We start from the raw sequence: 21,023 nt of genomic DNA on the forward strand, positions 1-21,023 counted from the left end.
GCAGCCCTTTTTGGTGATAGCAAAGCCCTGGAAACAAAGCTAATGTCTGTTGATTTGGGGAGTGGCCAAACACAGTGAAGGCACGGAAGCTAACAGTAAGAAATGGTGACTCCATTGATTGCAAAGAGGCATGGAAGACTTACCGGGTCCTGATGCCACCTGCACAGTTAAGACAGTGATAAAAGAGAAAGGACAAGAGCCCAGGTGAAGGCTGTCCAGTTGGAAGGAGGGGAGAGTTGGCCCAGGAGAAGAGGATTCGTGCACCCCCCTCCCTTCTTGGTAGGGGCAGAGGGGACTCTGGGATGCCACATCCTGACCATCAGAAGTTTTACTTTTTCTTACAGGGGATGGTTTGGGGTGGGGAAAGGATAGACTAGCAAATAGAGGGGATGAACCAAAGTCCATGGAAAAATACACATTCTGACTGTTTGGAGAATGTCCAAAGGGCCATTCCTCAGATCCAGGCTCTTTCTGGGTAACCTCAGCTCAAACCCACGGAACTTCTCTTGCTTAATCTGAGAGAAGAGTTGATGCTGTGGAGAAAAGTGGTCTCGCTACATGTAGGGCAGAGTCGGGGATGCTCCTCCTTTACCTCTCCTCTGTAGCTTCAGAAATGCATGAGTGAGATAGCAAACCATTAACCGTCAGGGGTGTCCTGGGAGGTGCTCCCCACTTTCCTGAGCCTGAGGGTCCACCTGCCCAGCTGGTCCCATCATGATCTCCACCGTCTTTATTGTGACTATCTACTTGGAAAAAGCAGGCCTAAGGAAGGGGAGGGCTTTGGGGAGGACTGGAGGTAGGCAGGGAAGCCCACGTTAGGTCTGAATTCTCAGCTAATGGGCAGGTAACATTTGGGATGGTGGCAGAAGTCAGCCCCCATGCCACCCAAGGCTCTTTTCACAGGGACAATCAGCTCTCCCTGGATGGTGGCCCTGTAGAGGCCTTCCCGCTCCAGATAGTGGGAACTTTGGGCAGGGGGGCATCCCTTGCATGTGGCTCATTGAGTTAATGCCTGAGTGTCAATGCTTCCCAAATTAATTTGTGCATCACCTGTCAAAATGACAGTTGGCCATTTTACAGACTTAAAGGGATGATGAAATTTTTATTTTTTAAAAAATTAACTATTATGGGAAATATGGTATAAATAAATAACTTGGTGGATGGGAAAAGGACCTGTGATTTCAGTGAAGGGAGCACCTGGTGTGGAACATCTTCTGCTGGGCACCTGCTCTACCCAGTTGAGTCAGAAGGCTCAAAAAGTCCCGAGAGTGGCTTGCACAGGTCACCTTCAAGGAGTATCTACTGGGTGATGTAACATGGAGGAGAGTTAGCATCTGGTAAAGGGCTCATTCCTTGGAAATTCTGGGCACAGCGACTGGTAACCTGGGCTATGCAGTGCTGCCTGGACCTTGGCTTGGAGGGTACAGGTGGGACTTCAGGTAGGGTTCAGCGAAAGGGCTTGGAGAGGTGCCTGTCCCAAGGCTGCCCCCCTCAGTGGAATGGCGTTGTCTGAGTTCATGCTGTGCTGACCCTCCTGCCCCCAAGGGGCCATACACTGAGGACCATGATCTCTAACAGAACCTAGATGCATCAGCTACCTAAATAGAAAAGTGACTAGTTAAAAATGTGGAGGGAGCAGAACCAGTGAGTATACTGTTTTGTCTCCTAATTTGTCTGATTCTGCTTTGTTAAAAATGTTTAGTGTAATATGTCATTCTATTATTTTGCATAGATATTTATTTTTTAAAATTATTTTATTTTTACCCATTACATGTAAAAACATTTTTTAACATTCATTTTTAAAACTGAGTTCCAAATTCTCTCCCTTCCTCCCTCCTCCCTCCTCCCCCCATTGAGAAGGCAAGCAGTTTGATATAGGTTATACACATGTAGTCGTACAAAATATTTCCATAATAGTCGTGTTGTCAAAGAAAACAGACCCAAAAAAACCCCTCAAGAAAAATAAAATTAAATAAAAAGTCTGCTTCAGTCTGTATTCAGACACCATTGGTTCTTTCTCTGGGGATAGATAGCATTTTTTACTATAAGTCTTTCTAAGTTGTCCTGAGCCATTGCATTGCTGAGAATAGCTAAGTCATTCATAGCTGATCATCACACAGTATTGCTGTTACTTTGTGCACAGTACATTTCACTTCGCATTAGCTTATGCAAGTTTTTCCAGGTTTTTCTGAGAGCATCCTCCTCATCATTTCTTATGGCAATAGTATTCCATCACAGTCACATAGCACAATTTGTTCAGCCACTTCCTGATTGATAGACATCCCCTCAATTTCCAATTCTTTGCCACCAGCATCTATAAATATTTTTCTACACATAGATCCTTTTCCTTTTTGTTTTTATCTCTTTTGGGAAGCAGACCTTGTGGTGGTATTGCTAGGTCAAAGAGGTTTTATAGTCCTTTGGGCATAGTTTCAAATTGCTCCACAGAATGGTTGAATCATTTCACAACTCCACCAACATTGCATTAATGTCTCATTTTTTCCCACATCTCCTCCAACATTTGTCATTTTCTTTTTCTGTCCTACTAGCCAATCTAATATGTATGAGTGGTACCTCAGAACTATTTTAATTTGCATTTCTCCAATCAGTAGTGAGTTAGAGCATTTTTAAAATATGGCTATAGATAGCTTTGATTAGTTCATCTGAAAACTTCATTTCTTTTGATCATTTGTCAATTGGGGAATGGCTCTTATTTTTATTAATTTGACTCAGTTCTCTATGTGTTTGAGAAATGAGGCCTTTATCAGAGAAACTTGCTTCAATTTTTTTTTCACAGTTACTATTACTAACTGCTGTTCTCTCCATCCTTTTCTCCCCCCACCCCATCTGTTCTATTCTCTCTCCTTTCACCCTGTCCCTCCTCAAAAGTGTTTTGCTTCTGACTGTCCCCTTCCTCAATCCACTCTACCTTCTTTGACACTCCCCCCCTTATCCCCTTCCCTTCCTACTTTCCTGTGGGGTAAGATGAATTTCTGTGCCCAATTGAGTGTGTATGTTATTCCTTCTTTCAGCCAATTCTTACAAGAGAGTTCACTCACTTCCCCCACCTCCCCCTCTTCCCCTCCAGTGTAAAAGCTTTTTATTGCCTCTTTTATGTGAGATAATTTACCCCATTCTATAGTTGATTGTTTTGCCAATGGTTATAAAGTAGATAATGAAGATTAGAAAAAGGAAGGATGTCTCTATTGTGAAGACAGAAATTCTTATCAAAGAAATGGAAGAAATTATTGGAGACAAAATTGATGGATTTGAGGATATGAAAAAGATTTTCAAAACAAAGATTATCCATAACAAAAAAACAAGATTGGGGGAAAATCTTTAAAATCAATATTTTGCTTCAATCTGAGGGAAAATGTCCAGCAATGAGAATGATTGCTAACCATGCTTAGACTTGAGCTTTAAAACATGACCTTCACAAATTCAGGATGGGAGAGATGCATCTAGATGGCAGCTCCTGGGGAAAAGCTGAGGGCTTTTTAGTGAAGAGTCCTGAGTGTGAGCAACAGCAGCTGATGCTATCTTGGGCCGCATTGAGGGCTGCATCGAGTGTGATGGAGCTCAGACAGTGTCTGGATCAAGCGAGCCCACCTTGTATTCCTGGCCAGTCTCTAGAGTGGATCATGAAAGAGATGGTTAGTAGTGACTATCCAGAAGGCAGCTGTGAGCCTGAAGCTGGCAGGGTTTCCTCAGGTCTGACAGGGCAAGGAAGCTGGAGATGAGGGAGAAGACCGTGGAGAACGTTTACCCAGATATTACCCGAGCATTTGATAGAGGTCTTCTGCTCTTCATGTAGAAAAGATGAAGATAAAGGGGCTGAATGGTAGTCGAGTCAGACTCAGAACTTGTTGATTGCCTGGACCCAGGGCATCTCAGAGCTACAAGGGACTTTTGAGGTCACGCCAGACCTCAAGAAGCACCTTGGTGACAGTCTGTCCCCAGCCCAAGTGCCCAACGAGCTCACAGTCTTAATGGAGGCAGCCTGTGCAGAGTAGATGGGAGGAAAGTTTTCTCCTCACCCTCTCCCAAAGCGGCCCCTTCCGCCAGAGCTCTAAGACTTTGATGCCATCTAAGTGTTCCTCATTGACACACCCCCTGTACTATCCTACTGCTGCTGCCTTGCAATCCTTTGGATTTTAATCTGATCCTTCAAGAATTTACTAAGTGCCTACAGTGTGCTCAAGACCATGTGCTTAGCCTTTCCTGTGCTTGAGGCCAGTGCACATTGAGGGTTAGGGTCTTCTCTAGGCTACGTATGCCCCCGTTCTTCAACTGAGCCTCTTTTGGGCTCCAGACCCTTCCCCATTGTCCACCCTCCCTGGACACTCCCCAGTTTACCAATGGATGCCATCTTAGATAGATCCTGGGGCACTTCAGCTGCTTTCTAAATTGACATTGAGCCATTACTCCTCTGCAATCTCTACTTAGGCTATTCATTTAGTCCACATTGCTCCATCTTTCTACAAGAATAGCATGGGGCACTTTTCATTTTAATTTCATTAACACCTTTTTTTTCTTAGTTATTTCTGATTACATCCCTCTTTCTCTTCCTCTACCTAGTAATCTAGTCCTTCTCTAACAGAGGTTAAAAAAGAAAGGGAAGACAATCATTGACTCAGTTAAACCAACCAACTGCACTGTGTCTGACAGGATATGCAGTATTCCACACCCCTTGTTTCCCACCTCTGCCTTGAAAGGAGGGAGGTGCATGTTGTCCACTGTTCCCTGGGGACAAGCTTGACCATTATCACTGAGTGGTTTTTCCTTTTGTTTACACTGGTGCTGATGAGGTTTAAGAGGTTGAAACCCCTCAAAGATTGAAGTACACAGTGGGGTTGTCTGGAATGAATTCACAGACTCAAGCATTCTCTAAGTCAAGGTGGCAAAAAGTTTATTGTTACACTTTTCGGTGGGCAAGGATTCTTAAGGATCCTGCAATCTTAGAGAGGTACAGTTAAAGTTTTTATAGGATAAAATACAATAAAACATGTGCCAAGTATGCTGACTAGATGATTCAGGGTGGGATTAGGGAGTGGTTAAGGAGTGGTCAGTTCTTAAAAGAACATGCACTACTTGTACCTATTGTGCAGGCATTTTACCCAGAGTTCACTAGGAAAAGCCCACAAGGGGGACCACATGGAGGTGAGGTTTTAGGCCTGCTATGTCAATAAGTTAACTAGCGGTCAGGGACAACTAAGAGTTGTCCAGTCTGCCACCAGTCAATGTCTTGTTTGACAGAATAGATGTAGGGAGTATACATATGTCTTAAGTCTAGAATACTGTTAAAGAGGAGCCCAGGATGTAGATAATGAGGTAGGGCGGTAGTATAGAGAGTCCAGTGGGTAAGATATCTTTATGACCCAGTGCAAAGCCAGTTCAAACTAATAATTCCTTCAGGTGCTGTTTGTAACTGCACCAGGGAGAGGGATTAGGGTCTTGCTGGGGCCCACTCATGAGTAATTGCTAGGCACAGTGTCCTTGGGCTGGGGAGAAACTGTCAGGGATAGTGTTTCTGAGGCTAGGGAGAAATTGGGGTCCAAGTACAAGCACCCAAACATAAGCACCCAAGCACCCCATCAGTGCCAGTTGCCTGGGCTATTTTCCTTGTTCTGTTCCCATGCTTTTTCACATCTCTTACCAGTCATTTCTTTTATTACCAGAAAGTAGGTAGTTCTGGGATGGAGACTTTGTGGCTCTCATTTTGGGTATTGTCTTAGACCAGAACTTCAGGTTTTGGTTTTGTTCTCACTGAGATTGGAGTTTGTACTCACGTCACAAGTCTGAAAGGAAGCCGGGTTTCTCGATGAAATGGGAAGATGGCTTTAGCTCAGCTGACCTTATTGAGATAAGGTCATGAGGACCACATTTTGGGCTCCTGAAAAAATTCGCAGGCGAGGTGGTTGAGCTGGTCACTGTCAGGGCTGTTGGGGGAAGATCAAGGATAACAAGAACAGGAATGCAAGGTGGATGAAGGGGCAGAGAGAAAAGCCTGTAAACCTGAGGCCAGTGACTAGCTTGGGACTGATATCTGTTTGTGGGCATCCTCCACTGAGAGAGCCCTGGGCTATTTGGTAGTTTTTACCAACGACTTGGATAAAGGCAGTGGTGGGAGTCACGTTCTGTAGCAGAGCTACATCATCAGCCATCCTCCGCAGAACCTGCCTGCCTACCTGCCTGCCTACTTGCCTGTCTACCTACTTACCTGCCTGCCTACCTGCCTGTCTGCTTGCTTACCTGCCTGCCCCCCATCTAACTGTCTCCCCTCTACCTGCCTGCCTACCTGCCTATCTATATCTGCCTACTTGCCTGTCTACCTGCTTACCTACCTGCCTGCTTGTTTACCTAGTGACCTGCCTACCTGCCTGTCTACTTGCTTACCTGCCCCCCCCATCTACCTGCCTGCCTTCTTTTGCTTCTCTGCCTGGACTCCTGTCCTATACTCAGCAGATCAAAGCAAACCTCACCTCTGCTTCTGAGAAATCCTCTCTTCCTTCAAAGCTCAGTTCAAGCATTCCCCACCCCATCTCTTTCCTGATTACTCTCCCCCATTCCCTAATTATCTTGTATCTCTCTCGGTCAGACCTGGCTCAGGTTTTAAGCCGCTCTGGGATTCGGAGCCATTAGAACCTCTGCCTTAGGCTGAATCCCTCCCCTAATCCCTGCTGTGGAGTCCCAGAGTGAATGGAGCATTTATGAAGTGCTGTTGCTCTAGGTCAAGGGGAGGAGCTCACTTTCTGATGGGGAAGAAGACACCACATACAGAAGGTTTCGGCTCTGAGCCTGAGGCCACTAGGGGGCGGCAGAGCAGAGGGTTTGCTGGGCCTGGATTCGAGAAGACCAGAGTTCAAATTTGATCTTCAGTTGTGTGACCCTGAGAAAGGCACTTAAGTTCAGCTTGCCTTATTTCTTCTTCTGTAAAATAGGAATAATAGCACCTACCTTCCAGGGTTGTTATGAAAATCAATTGAGATAGTAATTCTAAAGTACTTAGCACAGTGCCAGGCTTGTTGTAGGCACTTTATTATTATTTATTCCCTTCCTGAGTTGAATGGAAGGTCCCAGGGTCCTTAGGGTGCAGAGGCAAAGCAGATGGAGATGCCTCATCTTTAGTATTATTTCTTCTAGTAAAATGATAACAGTTTCTGAGGATGAGCCATTGGGCAGGGCTGAGGACGTTAGAGACAAGAATTTTCCTTTCTGAGTCCTCGGCGGCTATGGTTGAAGCCCCTGCAGGAGCAGTCACGCCCAGCGGCTGTGTCCCAGGATGAGGGCTGTGGGCACTGGGCTGGAGGCCTTGCCATTCCCAAAGCTCTTGGACTCGATGGGTCTGAAGGAGTTCGTGGTCAGGGTAATAGGGTGGTTTGACTTGCCTGGCACATATTGCCTTCTGTCTAACAGAACGCCCTGCTTGCTGCTCCAGGTAGACTGTCATCTCCCCTGTGGATGGCAGTTAGTTGACAATCGGTAGAGATGTCAGCCTCTTCTCTCCAGGAGACGCTTCCCTGGATGTTGGCTGTGAGGGCTGGGCTAAGAAGCAGGGCGAGTGATCTGGGGAGTCGGGGCACACACTGTCACTTCCAGGGCTGCTTGTAATGATGAGGAAGATGGACACCCTTCTCCACAGTGATTTCTGACCTCAATAACTGTGAGGCTGGACTAGAGCCAATTTTGTGACTTGGGGACACAGTCATTTCCTAGAATGTTGGGCTCAGGAATCTGAGTTCCAGCAATCAGGGTCTAAATGATGGTCTCTGAAGTGGTGGTGGTGGTGGTGGTTGGGCTCTGTACTCCCTAGGACTCGGTTCCTACTTCCACCCCACCCACTGTCTATTCTGAAGCTTTTGCCTCTTGCCCTGACGTTGTAACATGTGATGAGGCTTTGGTGCGGTCATACCACCTACGATGGAGGCACCCAAGTGGAAACCCCAGGGACCTGATACAGAAAGCAGACATTCTGTGCCAGCCTGCCGTGGGGTTGGGAGCCGCCATTTCACCATTGGATCCACAGCCAGAACTAGCTGTGTCTTTAAATCTGACTGACTCAGTTGCTCTCTCTTTTCCTGTGGCATCCAGAGATGAAGTTTCCTTCACTCACAGCAAAGATGCCATGAAGAAAGCTGGTAGGGAAGGACTTTTCTCCCCTTCCCCTCAGGCTGTAGGTCATGAGAAATGGGGTTTGGGGTTCATTTTGTTTTCCCTCTTCAATTCTAGGTGCCGAGTGAGAGCTTGAACCATGGGGACCTTGGAGCCTAGGCTTCCAGGTAAGCCCTGAAAAACCATACTCCCAGCATCCAAGCTCAGAAGTGTTTTGGACTTGGAACTTAATGGACTAATGCCATGCAGGATCTGAGATAAACTTCCCTCCCCTGAGACTGAGGCGGTGTGGGGGGGATTATGCAACCAGGTATTGGGGTTTTGGGGGTATGTTTGTTCTTGATATATCTTTGAAATAAATATTTCAATATTTACCTTTGTAAAAAGCTAATCTGACTGTTAAATGGAACTGTGGTGCTTGGACCCCTAAAATGGATAGGAGCTTGAACCATTGGCAGAGATAAGAGAGCAGTATTACCCCCCCCAACTCCTGTGAGAGCCGAGAACCCCGGAGGAGTGTATGGAAATGGAAGGGGGAGGGGGACAGGAATCACTATTCAGAATGAAATTTCATTTCCTCTATGGTGTGCCTCACCCAGAACCTTGCCATCTTGCCAGATCACATTAGCCCTGGTACTCACCCCTCATCAGCGCCCTCTACCCCTGAGACCTCTCTGATTGGAGGGCAGAACGGAGAACTTCTCCCAAACCTCGTTTAAGGAGGGTGCCCAGGCCAACCATGACTTCCTCTCTCACCCGGCTGAAGTCCTTCTCTTCCTTCTGCCCACCCCTTTTTTAGTTCTCTTTTGTGTATTATCTTCCCCCATTAGATTGTAAGCTCCTAGAGGACACAATGCCTGGTACAAAGTAGGTGCTTAATAAATGTTTGTTGACTGAAATCAACACTATCATTGCCCCCTGAATACCACTGGATCCTTCTTGTTCCACTCACCACCTTGGCCTTCCCAGGCCCAAACTCCTGTTGCCCCCACTCCCTACCCTGCCCCCCACATCTACAAGGAGAGAAACTGCTTTTGTATTTGCGTCACGTGGCGCTTCACCGGCGACACCAATTGTTTCTGCTTAGGTTTTTGGCTCAGTTCTAGGATCTTCCAAGTCAACCACCAAATCATCTGCAAAAACCAGTCCTTTCATTGCTTCTTTGCCTATGTTTATTACCTTAATTTCTTTTTCTTGTTTTCTTGCTATAGCTAGTATCTAGTATTTTTAGAATTGTATAAATTAATAGTGGTGATGGTGGACATCCTTGCTTTATGCCTGATCCTATTGGAAAAGATTACAGAGTTTCTCTGATACAGATGTCAGTCCTTAGTTTAAAAAAATGAATTAATGGAAAGGTACTCTTGTTAAATACTTTCTGTGTGCCACTTGCTGCACTAAGCCCTGCAAGTACAAACAGAAAGAGCAAGATAGTCTCTGCTTTCATGGGGCTCTGCCATAGGGCAGATGGAAAGGCCCCAAAGTCCTGAGGGAGCTGCGGCAGCAGCAGGGTGAATGGTGCAACCAGGTTACAAGGCTGGGGACTGTGGGACGTGGAGGCCCAGCAGTGGGCCCCCAAGCGGTCAGAAGGAATGGCGTGGTTGCCTCTCATCCACATCCTGAGTGCAGGCAAGCAGCCCAGGCTAATGGAGAAGGCAGAAGCTTCAGAGAGTGACCATAACTCAATTTTAAAACTCTTTTCCGATCCTTAACTTATTTATCTTTTTGTTTTGTCTAAGTCTGCAAGGGACACTTTGAGGCCTCCAACCAGTGTAGTTCAATGTATTTCTCTTTTCCTTCAGGAACTTATGATGCTATGCCCTTTGGTACACATAATAATAGATATAGATAGCTCTAGGAATGTGTCTATTTATAATTACACATGTGTATATACATGTATACATATAAAATATATTTCATTGTCTGTTGTGCCTTTACAGTGCAGTTTCTCTGCTTATCTCTTTTAACCATTTCCATTTTTACAGTTATCTTATGTCAGAGTTCCTAAGTTTCTTGAAGTTATTTTTCTTTACAGTATTGTTATTATTGTATACATTATTCTCCTGGTTCTGCTCACTTTATTTTGCATCAGTTCATAAAAGTCTTCCCAGGTTTCTCTGAAACCATTCCCTTTGTCATTTCTTCTAGCACAATAGTGTTCCGTAACATTCATACACCACAAATTGTTCCTTCCCCAGTTGGAGGACATCCCCTCAATTTCAGTTCTTTCCCACCACTAAGAAAGCTGGTAGAAATATTTTTATATATCTTCAGTTAGATTTTATTTTGCTTAAGACTAATTCCTCCCTTAATTCACCTCCCCTCTTATTTCCCCTTCTCCCCTTTCTTCTCTCCTTTTTCTTTCTCTGTTGAGTGAAATGTATTTCTAGATCCAACTCTCTCTTCCTCTCTCTCCTCCCTCCCCTCTCTCTCCTTCCCCCTCTTCCTCTCCCTTCCTCCCTCCTTCCCTCCCCACCTCTCTCCCCCAATTTGTCCAGTTCAAATGAAAATGAGATTAAACTGCTACACCTCCCCTCCTTTCCCTCCATCTCTCCAGTGAATTCCTCTTCTCTTCCCTTTCTATTCTACTTTTAAGACCAAGACATAACAACTACTCCCAGACCCTTTGTCCAATTGGACTCTTTCTATAGCTCCTGATGATGATGGAGTTCTGGTGGGACACATATGTCATCTCCCTCCAGTAGAGTGTTGACGACTGTGTTGTGTTTTCCTTGACTCCTGTATTTGCATTTCAGAGTTTCTGTGCAGTCTTGGTCTTTTTATTGGAAGAGCTGGCAAGTGCTCCTATTTCGTTAATGGTCCATTCTCCCCCCCCTCTGTAGGATTGTGTTAAGTTAATCTTAGTGGTAAGCTTGTATCTTTGGACTTGTGGAATATCCTATTCCAGGCTCTCTGCTCTTTTAAGATGATAGCGGTAAGTTTTATGTGATACTGACTATGGCTCCTTAGTGTTTGAATCATGGTTGGGTTTTTTTTTCCTGGTTGCTTGCAGTATTTTTCTTTGACCTGGGAGCTCTGGGTTTTGGCTGTGGTATTCTGGGAGTTTTCATTTTGGGGCTTCTTTCCAAGGTGACCAGTGCGTTCTTTGTCTCTACTTTGTGGAAGGAGAACATATTTCTTGGAATATGATGTCATTGCTCTGTTGTTGGTCATGGCTTTCAACCAGTCCAGTGATTCTTAAATGATCTCTCCTAAAGTTTTCTAAGCCGTTTGTTTTTGCTATGAGGCGTCTTATATTTTCTTCTCCTTTTTTTCAGCCTTTTGACTAACATCTCTTGTTATGTTATGGAATCATTGGGCTTCTACTTGGTTTATTCTAACTTTCTGGGAGTTTGTCGCTTGGGCAATTTTTGTAGCCCTTGTGCTAAGCTGTTGATTGTCTTTCTAGGTCTTTCTTCCATAGATCTTATTTCTCAGCTAGGTGGTGCAGTGGTTGGAGTTCCAGGCTTGGAGTCAGGAAGATCTGAATTCAAATCTGGCCTCAGACACTTACCAGCTCTGTGACCCTGGGTGAGTCACTTAACCTGCATTTGCCTCTGCACAATGTAAAATGGGGGATAAGAAGAGCACTTTCCTCCTCCTCCTCCTCCTCTTTCTGTTTTCCTCTTGGCCATCACAAGTTGAAGAAAAAGAAGGAATCTGCTCAGCATTAGTGGTCTTTGGTTGAAGTTGGCTGTCCATATTCCTCTGCCCCATCCCGGTTCTCTGCTTTCCACGCTGTCTCTCTTAATTCCCCCATTATGACCAGCACTCCAGATTAGGTTGTTCTCCTCAGCGCTGCGCTCTCCTTGATCCAGTTCTCTCTCTTCAGCCGCCCCCCCCTTCTTCTTTTCATTCTACTTTTTGTTTCCCTGTTGGGCTTAATTGTGTGTGTGTGCATGTGCACGTGTGTGCATGGTGCACGTGTGTGCATGTGCGAGTGTGTGCGTGGTGCATGTGTGTGCATGTATAAGCATGTGTGTGCCCACATGGGTGTATATGTAAGTGTTGCGTGAAGGTGCACATGTGTGCATGTATGAGCATGGGTATGTGCACACATGGGTGCATATGTGAATGCATGAAGGTGTACGTGTAATCATGTATGAGCGCGTGTGTGTGCCCGCATGGATGTATGTGTGAATGTTGTGTGAAGGTGCACATGTGTGCATGTATGAGCATGGGTGTGCACACATGGGTGCATATGTGAGTATGTGTGTGTGTGTGAAGGTGTATGTATGTACATGTATGAGCGCGCGTGTGTGTGCCCGCATGGGTGTATGTGTGAATGTTGCATGATGGTGCACATGTGTGCATGTATGAGCATGTGTGTGCCCGCATGGGTGCATATGTCAGTGCATGAAGGTGTACATGTAATCATGTATGAGCGTGTGTGTGTGTGCCCGCATGGATGTATGTGTGAATGTTGCGTGAAGGTGCACATGTGTGCATGTATGAGCATGGGTGTGTGCACTCATGGGTGCATATGTGAGTGTGTGCATGAAGGTGTATGTATGTACATGTATGAGCGCGTGTGTGCCCATGTGAGTGTATATATGAGTGCGTGTGTGCATAAGCGTGTTCCATTGTCCTTTCACTCTGTTCAGACAAGAATGAGGTTCTGAGATGTCTGCTCACCTCACCTGCTCCTCCATGTCATTGTGTTCTTCGTTGGACGTGCCTCATATGTGCAAAGCAGTAAGTTACTCATCTCTTTCTTCGCGCCTTCCTTTCACCCTCCTTTGTCCCTTTCTTAAAACCAACAAAGCCAATGACCTGGCGCCAGTTCCTGTGCTTGTCTCGTCTGTCCTCCTCTGTGACCCTTGAAGATATTCGAGCCTCTCCCCCCAGCCGTCAGAGTGCCACCCTTGATGCATAGACCCTTCCATTTGTTCAAAGGGTTCTCCTGCCTCTTGTGTTTGCACTTCCAGCTTTCAGCTCTGGAATCTTAATCAAGAATTTTAAAATGTGCTTCTGAGTTGTTGTTGGTTCTAGGACTTTATCTTTTGCCTTTTTGAATATTGTATTCCAAGGTTCCCCCTCTCATCTTCATGGGCAAGTCTTCTGGGATTTTTTTTTTTTAATCTTAGATGCTCTGAATTTTGGTCATTTTGTTCCTGAGTGTTTTCAGAGGTGGCACAATGGATAGAGCCTGGGCCTGGAATTGGAAAAATCTTAGTTCAAATCTGGCCTTAAACACTTACTAGCTGTCTGACCCTGGGCAAGTCATTTTTCTGCTATTTGCCTCAATTTCCTCAACTGTAAAATGAGAATAATAGTAACATCTACCTCCTAGTATGGTTGTGAGGATAAAATGAGAAAAATGTTAGTAATGTGCTCACCCAGTGCTGGGCACATAGCAGGCCCTTAGTAAATGCTTCCTTCCTCCCTTCCTTTTCAGGCTGGGGTTTCTTTCTGGAAGGGACCCGTGGGTGTTCCATCCAGTACAAAGACATCTTGACACTTTCTATTCTTCTCTGATTCCCGATGTCCAGACTTTGTCTCTGGTTGTGGTTTTTAGAGCAGCGCTGTCTGTGCCAGGTCCTTGCCCAGAACCTGGGTCAGTGCTGTAGCGGGGGTGGAGTAGAGAGGAGGAAGCATCATCCCCCTCCCCTGCCCGAGACGCACCATCCCTGCCCTTCCAGGTTCTGTGGGCAGGCCTGGGGGAGGGCCAAGGAACAGCCCCCTGATGGTGGCCAGCCATTCAAAGTCACAGGTGCCCACCAATAGACAATGAGCAAGCACTGGGTTCCCTATGAACCAACTCAGACCTTGGAGGTCCCCGAGACCAGCCCAAAGCAAGTATCCCTGACAGATGTGTGCCCCCTCCCACTCTGGTTCAGCCCTCAGCACAAGTCAGCTTTTTCTGATGTCTACCCTTCACATCCCGGCAGATCCTTCTCTTGCCCTTGGGGCCAGATCATAAGTCTAATTCCCTCCTCCCTAGGACAGCCCTTCTGGGCCCTTCCTGCTTAAAGGCAGCTTCTCTCCATCCTGGCTGCCTCCTTGGGACACTTCAGCTGACCCAAGTTTGTCTTTGACTCTGGTGCCCAGGTGAGCTCTGATGAGGGCAGAGGCCAGAGAGACCAGCACCACCTGGTCCTGGAAGCTAGGACCTCCTCAAGGCAGCCCAGGATGCCATGAGCTTTTGGGGCTGCTATAGAACACTCAGCTGCTGTGGATCTGGCAGTCTGCTCAGACCCCCAGATTGTTTTCAGAACCACTGCCATCTATCATACTTTCCCATTTTTTACTTGGGAAATGGATTTTCGATCTCTTTCTGTTTATCTGTGTTGCATTTCATCACCTTAGATTCAGGCCAGTGTTACAGACGTTGAGATTCTTTGGAATGTTGGCTCTATCATCTGGGGAACATCATTCTCCATGCCTGGATGGCTCTCCCTCCCCATCTCTGCCTCCTGGGCTCCCTGGCTTCCTTCAAGTTCCATTGAAATTCCCCCTTCTAAAGGAAGCTTTTCCCAATCCCCCTTAATTCGAGTGCCTTTCTTCTGCTGTTTCCAGTTTATCTGGTTTCTAGCTTGTTTGTACAAAGTTGTTGTATGCTGTCTCCTCCATTAGACTGTAAGCTGCATGAGGACAGGTGCTGTCTTTTGCCTTTTTGTATCAGTGCAGCGCCTGGCACTTAAGAGGGGCTTCATAAATGCTTGTTAACTGCCTGAATTAGCTTCATATCATTTGTAAATATGATGATCGTGCCATTGATGTCTTCAATTTAAGTCACTGATAAAAATGTTCAAATGCTCGGGGCAAGAACAGAGCTCTGGGGCCCTTCCATAGAGACCTCCTTCCAAAAGGATGCTCTCTGATTTTAAAAACCTCTGCTTTGTAGGCACTGATACCCTGCTCCCCAGCATAGACCACCAGCCCTGCTGGTCCCGGATAGTAGAGGCCATCACTGGGTCACACTTGAAGTCTTTCCCAGTGGGTTTGAGTCATCAAAGCAGCTCCTTCAACAGAGCATTTCAGGAGCTGGGTCAGCTCTGTGCATGATGCAGCCTCAGAGGAGGCAATAGGGGACTCTAGCTGGATGCCAGGCTGACACGGAAGCCTTGGAGACCTCTCTGGTGTTGGCCACCCGAGTCTGCCCAGCAGTAATTAAGGGCTAGCCCATGGCCTGCCATGTAGTTGACAAGTGGGTGAGATTTGTGTGATGAGGCTGCCATGGCTCCCTGATCTGCATGATCTGTTCTTGGCAGTCCACTAGGCTGGTCTGTTGACTTTGCTGCTTCCTTCTGGAGATGTTCATAAGCCATCTTCTAAATAGGATGGTCACAGAATCACAGAATGGGGGGGGGGCTGGAAGGGCCAGCTCCTGGGAGCCATTAGCCCAACTCCTCCATGAGAAGAACACGCCTAATGAGGGTTCTCCCAGCCTTTGCTCAAGGACCCCATGGAAGAGGAGCCCTCTGCACTCTGGGAAACCCTCATTGCTGGGGAGCTGCTCCTCTTACCAAGCCACCGCTGGGCTCTTTGCTGCTTTCCCTCATTGTTTTGGGGCCTAACTCTGGGACCATCCAGCATGTGCCCCATCTCTCTCCCAATCTTTCCTGTATTGAAGAAAGCCGTGATGTCCCTCTGCCTCTTGGTTCTTACACAGAAGCTCTCACCCAGGCTCCTCTGCTCTTGTCCCTGGATTCTCTCATGGGAAGAAACATTCTTAACATACTGGGTTATGCTTGACCTCTGGCTTCTCTGGAATAAAACAAGCCCACAAAGAGCCATGGTTCTGTCCTGTACCTTATCCAACCAAGACCGCACACTGTGGAACTGGAAGACCTGACTTCAGATCTTGCCTTTGGTATTAGGACTTGTGTGGTCTGGGCTGAGTCCCTTCTTTCCTCGTATGTCAGTGGTTCCTGCTCTAGATCTGGGATCCTGGAACCCCACTGGGCCTCCATTTCCTGCTTCTTAAAATGAAGGACTGGACCAGATGACCCCAAGGTCCCATCTGATTCTAGACCCGGGGTCCTCCTGGGTTAGGTTTGCACTTCACTGATACACTCCATTTGCCTATAGAAGCTGGGGGGGAGGGTGGGGGTAGGCTCTTGGGTTTGTTTTTGTTTTTTTGGATGAAGTATCATAGCTGGAGTCGGGAAGACAGGAGTCCAAATCTTGTCCCAGAACCTTATTAGCTGTGTGACCTTGGACAAATGAGTCTTAGTTTCCTTAACTATAGAGTGGGAATAGTGCTAGCACCTATCTCCAGAGTTTCTGTGAGATATTTGTAAGAGCTTTGCCCACTCTAAAGCGCTGTAGACCATTAAGTGTCTACCAGGCTCCAGGTAAGTGCTGCACATGCAGATAAGCAAGGGATACTCCCTGTTCTCAAGATGCTTACAGTCTCATGGAGGAGGCTGGAAGGAGTAGGGAGTGCCTCTAGCAAGAGAGATGGTAGGGACGATGGGCATGAGAACGAGCTGAGCCACTGCTGGTGTGTGGGGAGAGGCCTGGGGTTTGGAGCCTTCCTCCGAGGGAGACTCCAGTCAGGGGCGAGATGACAGAGTGGACTGAGGAGCTGGGGCCAAAGCAGATGCCGCAGTTAGGCTGTCTGGGGGGGGGGGTAGACCACGCCAGAGCGCCCAGCTGGTGGGAAATCTGAATGCTGGCCCTTCTTTTTATCGAGGCTGCAGTTCTTTCTTGGAGGCATCTCTGCTGCTGTTCTGTTTCCTATATTGGCCCTGATCTCAGTGGTCTCTATCGATCTGCCCTTCACCCCCACCCCAGGCTTCTTGGATTAAAGCAGATCCACTCCCACTGTCCTCGGGATAGAGACAGCTGTTGGCACAATGGATTGAGTGCTGGGCTTGTAATTATGAAGCCCTGAATTCTAATCCAGAGTCAGACAATTCCTAGCTGGGTGATCTGGGCAGGTCACAGACTCTCTCTACCTTAGTTATTGTGAGGATCAATGAGACCCGTTTGTTAAGTGCTTTGCCAATCTCCTGGTGACTCCAGCACTGAGCCATGAGTGTCATGGCCAGGCCTGAATGACCCCCCCCACCCCCGCTTCTTGGACCCTAAGCTTCCTTAAAGGCTTCCTTAAAGTGCCCTTGTCTCTGCCCCACAGCTCTGTTGGGTGCCCCCTGTTTGCCATCCCAGTGCCCCTGAGCCCTGGGAGTGGGAGCCCTCTGGATTGGAGGACAGATAACAGAGTCAGCTTCTTTCACAGGGAGTGAGCCCCCATCATTCCTTTCACTCAGAATCTTCACTGAGTTTTGGGGGCATTCTCCCTCTCTCCCTGCCCCTCAGAAGGGCCCTCTTCTCATCATTTCTCAGAACTTCAGAGCAAAATTCAGGTGCTCTTTCTGGTCCTTGGTTAACCATCATCACCTTAGTTACTGAGACTCAGCCCTTCAGTGGGGTTGGTGGGTGATCCCTGAGTGCCTTCGATCAAAGGCTAGCAGTGTGGTGCAGTGGGGAGAACACTTGAGTCAGAGTCTAAAAACCTGGGTTGAGTTGGAGTGCTGGCATTTGTTATTTGTGGGGTCCAGTGCAGGTCACCCAGCTGCTCTGTGCCTCAGTTTCCTCACTTATAAAATAAAGGGTTGAACTAAAGCCCTGTCTGCCCTGAGTTGATGGCTCTGTGAATCTCTGATTTGGGCATCTCTGCATGGGTGATTTTGCACTTGCAGACAGGGAGGCCCCCCAGTACCCATTCACTGGAGGCCCTGACCAGTGCTTGCATCACCCTGGCAGTCAATTCCAGCTGATTTGTGACATGGGCTGAATGGCACATTCATGATTCACTCTGGGGCCCCAAGGGGAGGGAAGGCTGGCTTCCGAGTTTTTCTTTCTTGTTTATGAAGATGGGAATGGAACTGAAGGGTACCTTCATAGCCAGTCCAGGTGTGTGTGAGTAAGCGCTTCCATTCTTCCTGAGTGACCCAGTGTCTATTTGACCCCCTTGTTTTGTAGAGAAGGAAACTGAGGCCTTGCCCCAGGGGACAGGTGCAATAAATATCTGAGGCAGCAGAATTTGTACCTAGGTCCTGAGATTCTGCCATGGATGGGTGTGGCCTAGGGCTGGCCCCTGAGGGGGAGGGATGGTAAATGAAGTTGGGGAATGGGAGGAGGTGGCTATCTGGAATTCCCCCACAGCCCCTGCCTGCCGAAGAATGTGCCAGGGAGCCATGAGTCTAGGTCTATAAATAGATTTATTACGGTATACCAAGAGCTAACCAATAAACATAGCTATGTACAATCCTGTACCAGAGAACCCTGTTCAGAGAGCTCACAGAAATTGCCAGCTTTGCTCCAGTGTGACCGATGAGGAGAGGAAGGGAATTGGACACATCGTCAGTCATCGCCTGCACTCCATCCCGCTGGGATGCTGGCTGGGCCGCCCTCGGAGGCAGACGCTCCAGCTGCGCTGGCACTGACGGCCGCCCGCACCCTGTGTAACATGAAGACGCGATGACCGAGGACGGGTGGAGTTTCATTGTGCTTATTACTTTAAAACAAAAAAAGAATAAATAATCTCCCACATCACTGCATAACCAGGATCAGGCAGCGAGGTGCAGCCAGACCCTGCGGATCGGAGGTCGGAGTTGGGGCTAAAATCCTGGGACATGGAGATTTTGTCCTGTCCATGTCTCCGTGTCTGACCCATGGTCTAGAAGCCAGTGAGTGGTGGGGGCTGTGCTCCCCCTGCATACCTCTTCTAATGCCCAGCGGCCGCTCAGGGGTGGAAGGGGGCATTCTGGCCAGCCCATCCCTGGCTGGAGAGGCCTGGCCCACAGCTGCCTCTCGGGGGTCATGCTCTGTTGTCACAGACTAGTTAAAAATGTTAAAAGGCTGTCCCCATCATGAGCTCTCATGGGAGCCGTTCAATATATAGCTATCAATATCAAAAATAATTTCCTGTGCTTTGTAGGCAGATGCCCCCGCCCCTGCCTGTCCTCAGCCTGGTCCCCCACTCACACTCAGTTTATTTGCTAGGCCAGTCCCAGCCTCCCCAGGGGCACCCCCACAAGGCACAGCTTCCACAGGCTGCTGGGCTATAAAGGTTCCCAAAAATAAAGATGGGGGGTGGCCCCCCGGGAGCAGCCAGGAATCTCTAATGTGTGTAGAAAAATTAGTGGGATGGCCCTGTTTGCTCGCTTCCTCCCACCCCGGAGGACGAGGACGCAGGGATCAGTCTCTCATCCCCATCCCTTCCTCTCCTTTCTGTCCCCCAAAGTAGCCTTTTGCTCTTGCAAAGGTCAAGAATTAATATGGGAGTGGAGGAAGCAGGCCCGGCTGCCAGCTTCTCCCGCTAATCTGCGCGGGGCTGGGGGCCTGGGGTGGGGGTCAGGGGTAGGGGTCGGGCTGCTCCGCCCCCCTCCCTCCTTGCCGCTGCCTAACCCCTACCCAGAGCCGTGGATGTGGCTCTGCTCCCAAGCACTTCCAGGGCTGCCGTCGGCCCCCAGAAACTGGCTCTGCAGCGCCCCCAACCCAACACCGGGCAGGCATCTCCACCCAGCCGCTGAGAGCCTGAGATGGTTTGAAAAGCGGAGCTTGGACTCGAAGTGAGCGAGGGTATTGGGCCGGTCTAGGCTGGCCCGGCACGGGCTCACAGGGGAAAGGGAAGGAGGCCCCTCCCTCCCCCCACAAGTAAAAAACGAGGGAGTTTCTATTGCACCTGGGCTGGCTGAAGCCTGGACTCTGGGACGGGCACGAGTGACTCCAAGCCCGCACGCGAACATCCCTAGCATGGAGCACCAGCCGCGCGCGGCTCCCTGCCGTCAGGGTGCGGGCGACTGTTCTACATTCGAGGTAGAGAATGCTCTCGAGTCCAGTGCAGGGGGTTCTGCGGTGTCGATCTGCGCTTCTCGCCATTGAGGTGAGCGTTGCATTATGTGTGGCCCGCCTCCCCAGCCGTGCCCGCAGCCCCACACACATGGCCCGGGCCCTCATCCGCTCTGGATATACTTCTTGATGACCACGCAGCCGTGCCGGAAGACGGGGCAGGGCATGTGTGGAAGGAGGGTCCACGTGTTGGTGGTCGGCTCGTAGGCCTCCATGTTGCCCAGGGCCGGTCCCTCGCTGCTCACGATGCCTCCCGTGGCGTAGATCTTCCCATCCAGCACGACTGCACTGTGGAGAAGAGGGAACGGGAGGCGAAACCCCGGCATGCAGCGGATGTCCCCACAGCCCTGGGGCCCCCTCAGTGTCCACGGGTGGGGGCATCCAGCCCGCGCACAGTGGAGAGAGTGGGAGAGGCCAAAGCGGGGATGAGAGCTAGGCCTTAGGACTCTCGGGGTCATCTGGTCTATGCCCTGCCTTTGACACACGAGGAGACTGAGGCAGCCCAGACAGGTGAGAGAGGAGAGGGAGAAGACCCCCACACATTTCCTCCACCCCTACCCCTGGCTAGAATGTGACAATCTCTCTCATGAGGTACATGAGCCCCTCTAACTGACAGTAGGAGGAAAGTGAGATGCTGGCCAGGCCAGACTCAGCCCACCCACTGTTGCAGAAGGAGGCTGTGTGTATGCATGCATGTGTGTGTACATACACATGCGCACACATGTACACACACGTGTGCATGCATGCGCACACACCTGTGTTTGTGTACATGTGTATGAGTGTACTGCACAGTGTGCATGTCCGTGCATGTTAGCGTATGTTTATGCAAGGTGTGCACATGTGTAAGTCTGCGGTGTGCACACATGTATGCACGTGTGCATGTTCATGCAGATGTGTGTGCATGCTTGTGTACACGTGTAAGTGTGTGTTTGTATACATGTGCATGTGCATGCATGTGTTTGTACACGTGTGTGCAGGTGTGTTTATGCATGCTTGTGTGCAGCAGCGTGTCTCCCAGCTGCACTGGGGTATTGGGAGAGAGTCCCGGAGTCAATTTTCTGCCTCTCAGTCCAGAAGGTGATCTGGGCTAACCCCTCCACCCTGTC

At 48.5% G+C, this 21,023-nt stretch overlaps 1 protein-coding gene and 1 long non-coding RNA gene across 2 annotated transcripts in view; one reads left to right on the forward strand and one right to left on the reverse strand.

Moving 5' to 3' along the window:
• Positions 1-6,996: 6,996 nt before the first annotated feature.
• On the forward strand, positions 6,997-8,498 carry LOC144455484 (uncharacterized). The gene is made up of 2 exons (XR_013484178.1): positions 6,997-8,138; positions 8,230-8,498. It is a non-coding gene; the product is annotated as an uncharacterized LOC144455484 (long non-coding RNA).
• A 9,767-nt stretch (positions 8,499-18,265) lies between these two features.
• The window catches only part of KLHL29 (kelch like family member 29), a 196,921-nt gene continuing 194,163 nt past the window's right edge, over positions 18,266-21,023 (reverse strand). Inside the window, 1 exon segment of the mRNA XM_078149215.1 lies at positions 18,266-20,205. Coding sequence (XP_078005341.1) covers positions 20,022-20,205 — 184 coding nt within the window. The 3' untranslated portion in view covers positions 18,266-20,021.

The sequence above is a fragment of the Phascolarctos cinereus genome, unplaced genomic scaffold (assembly GCF_003287225.1).
Source record: "Phascolarctos cinereus isolate Bilbo 61053 unplaced genomic scaffold, phaCin_HiC Scaffold_2;HRSCAF=192, whole genome shotgun sequence".
In the NCBI taxonomy this organism is placed as follows: domain Eukaryota; kingdom Metazoa; phylum Chordata; class Mammalia; order Diprotodontia; family Phascolarctidae; genus Phascolarctos; species Phascolarctos cinereus.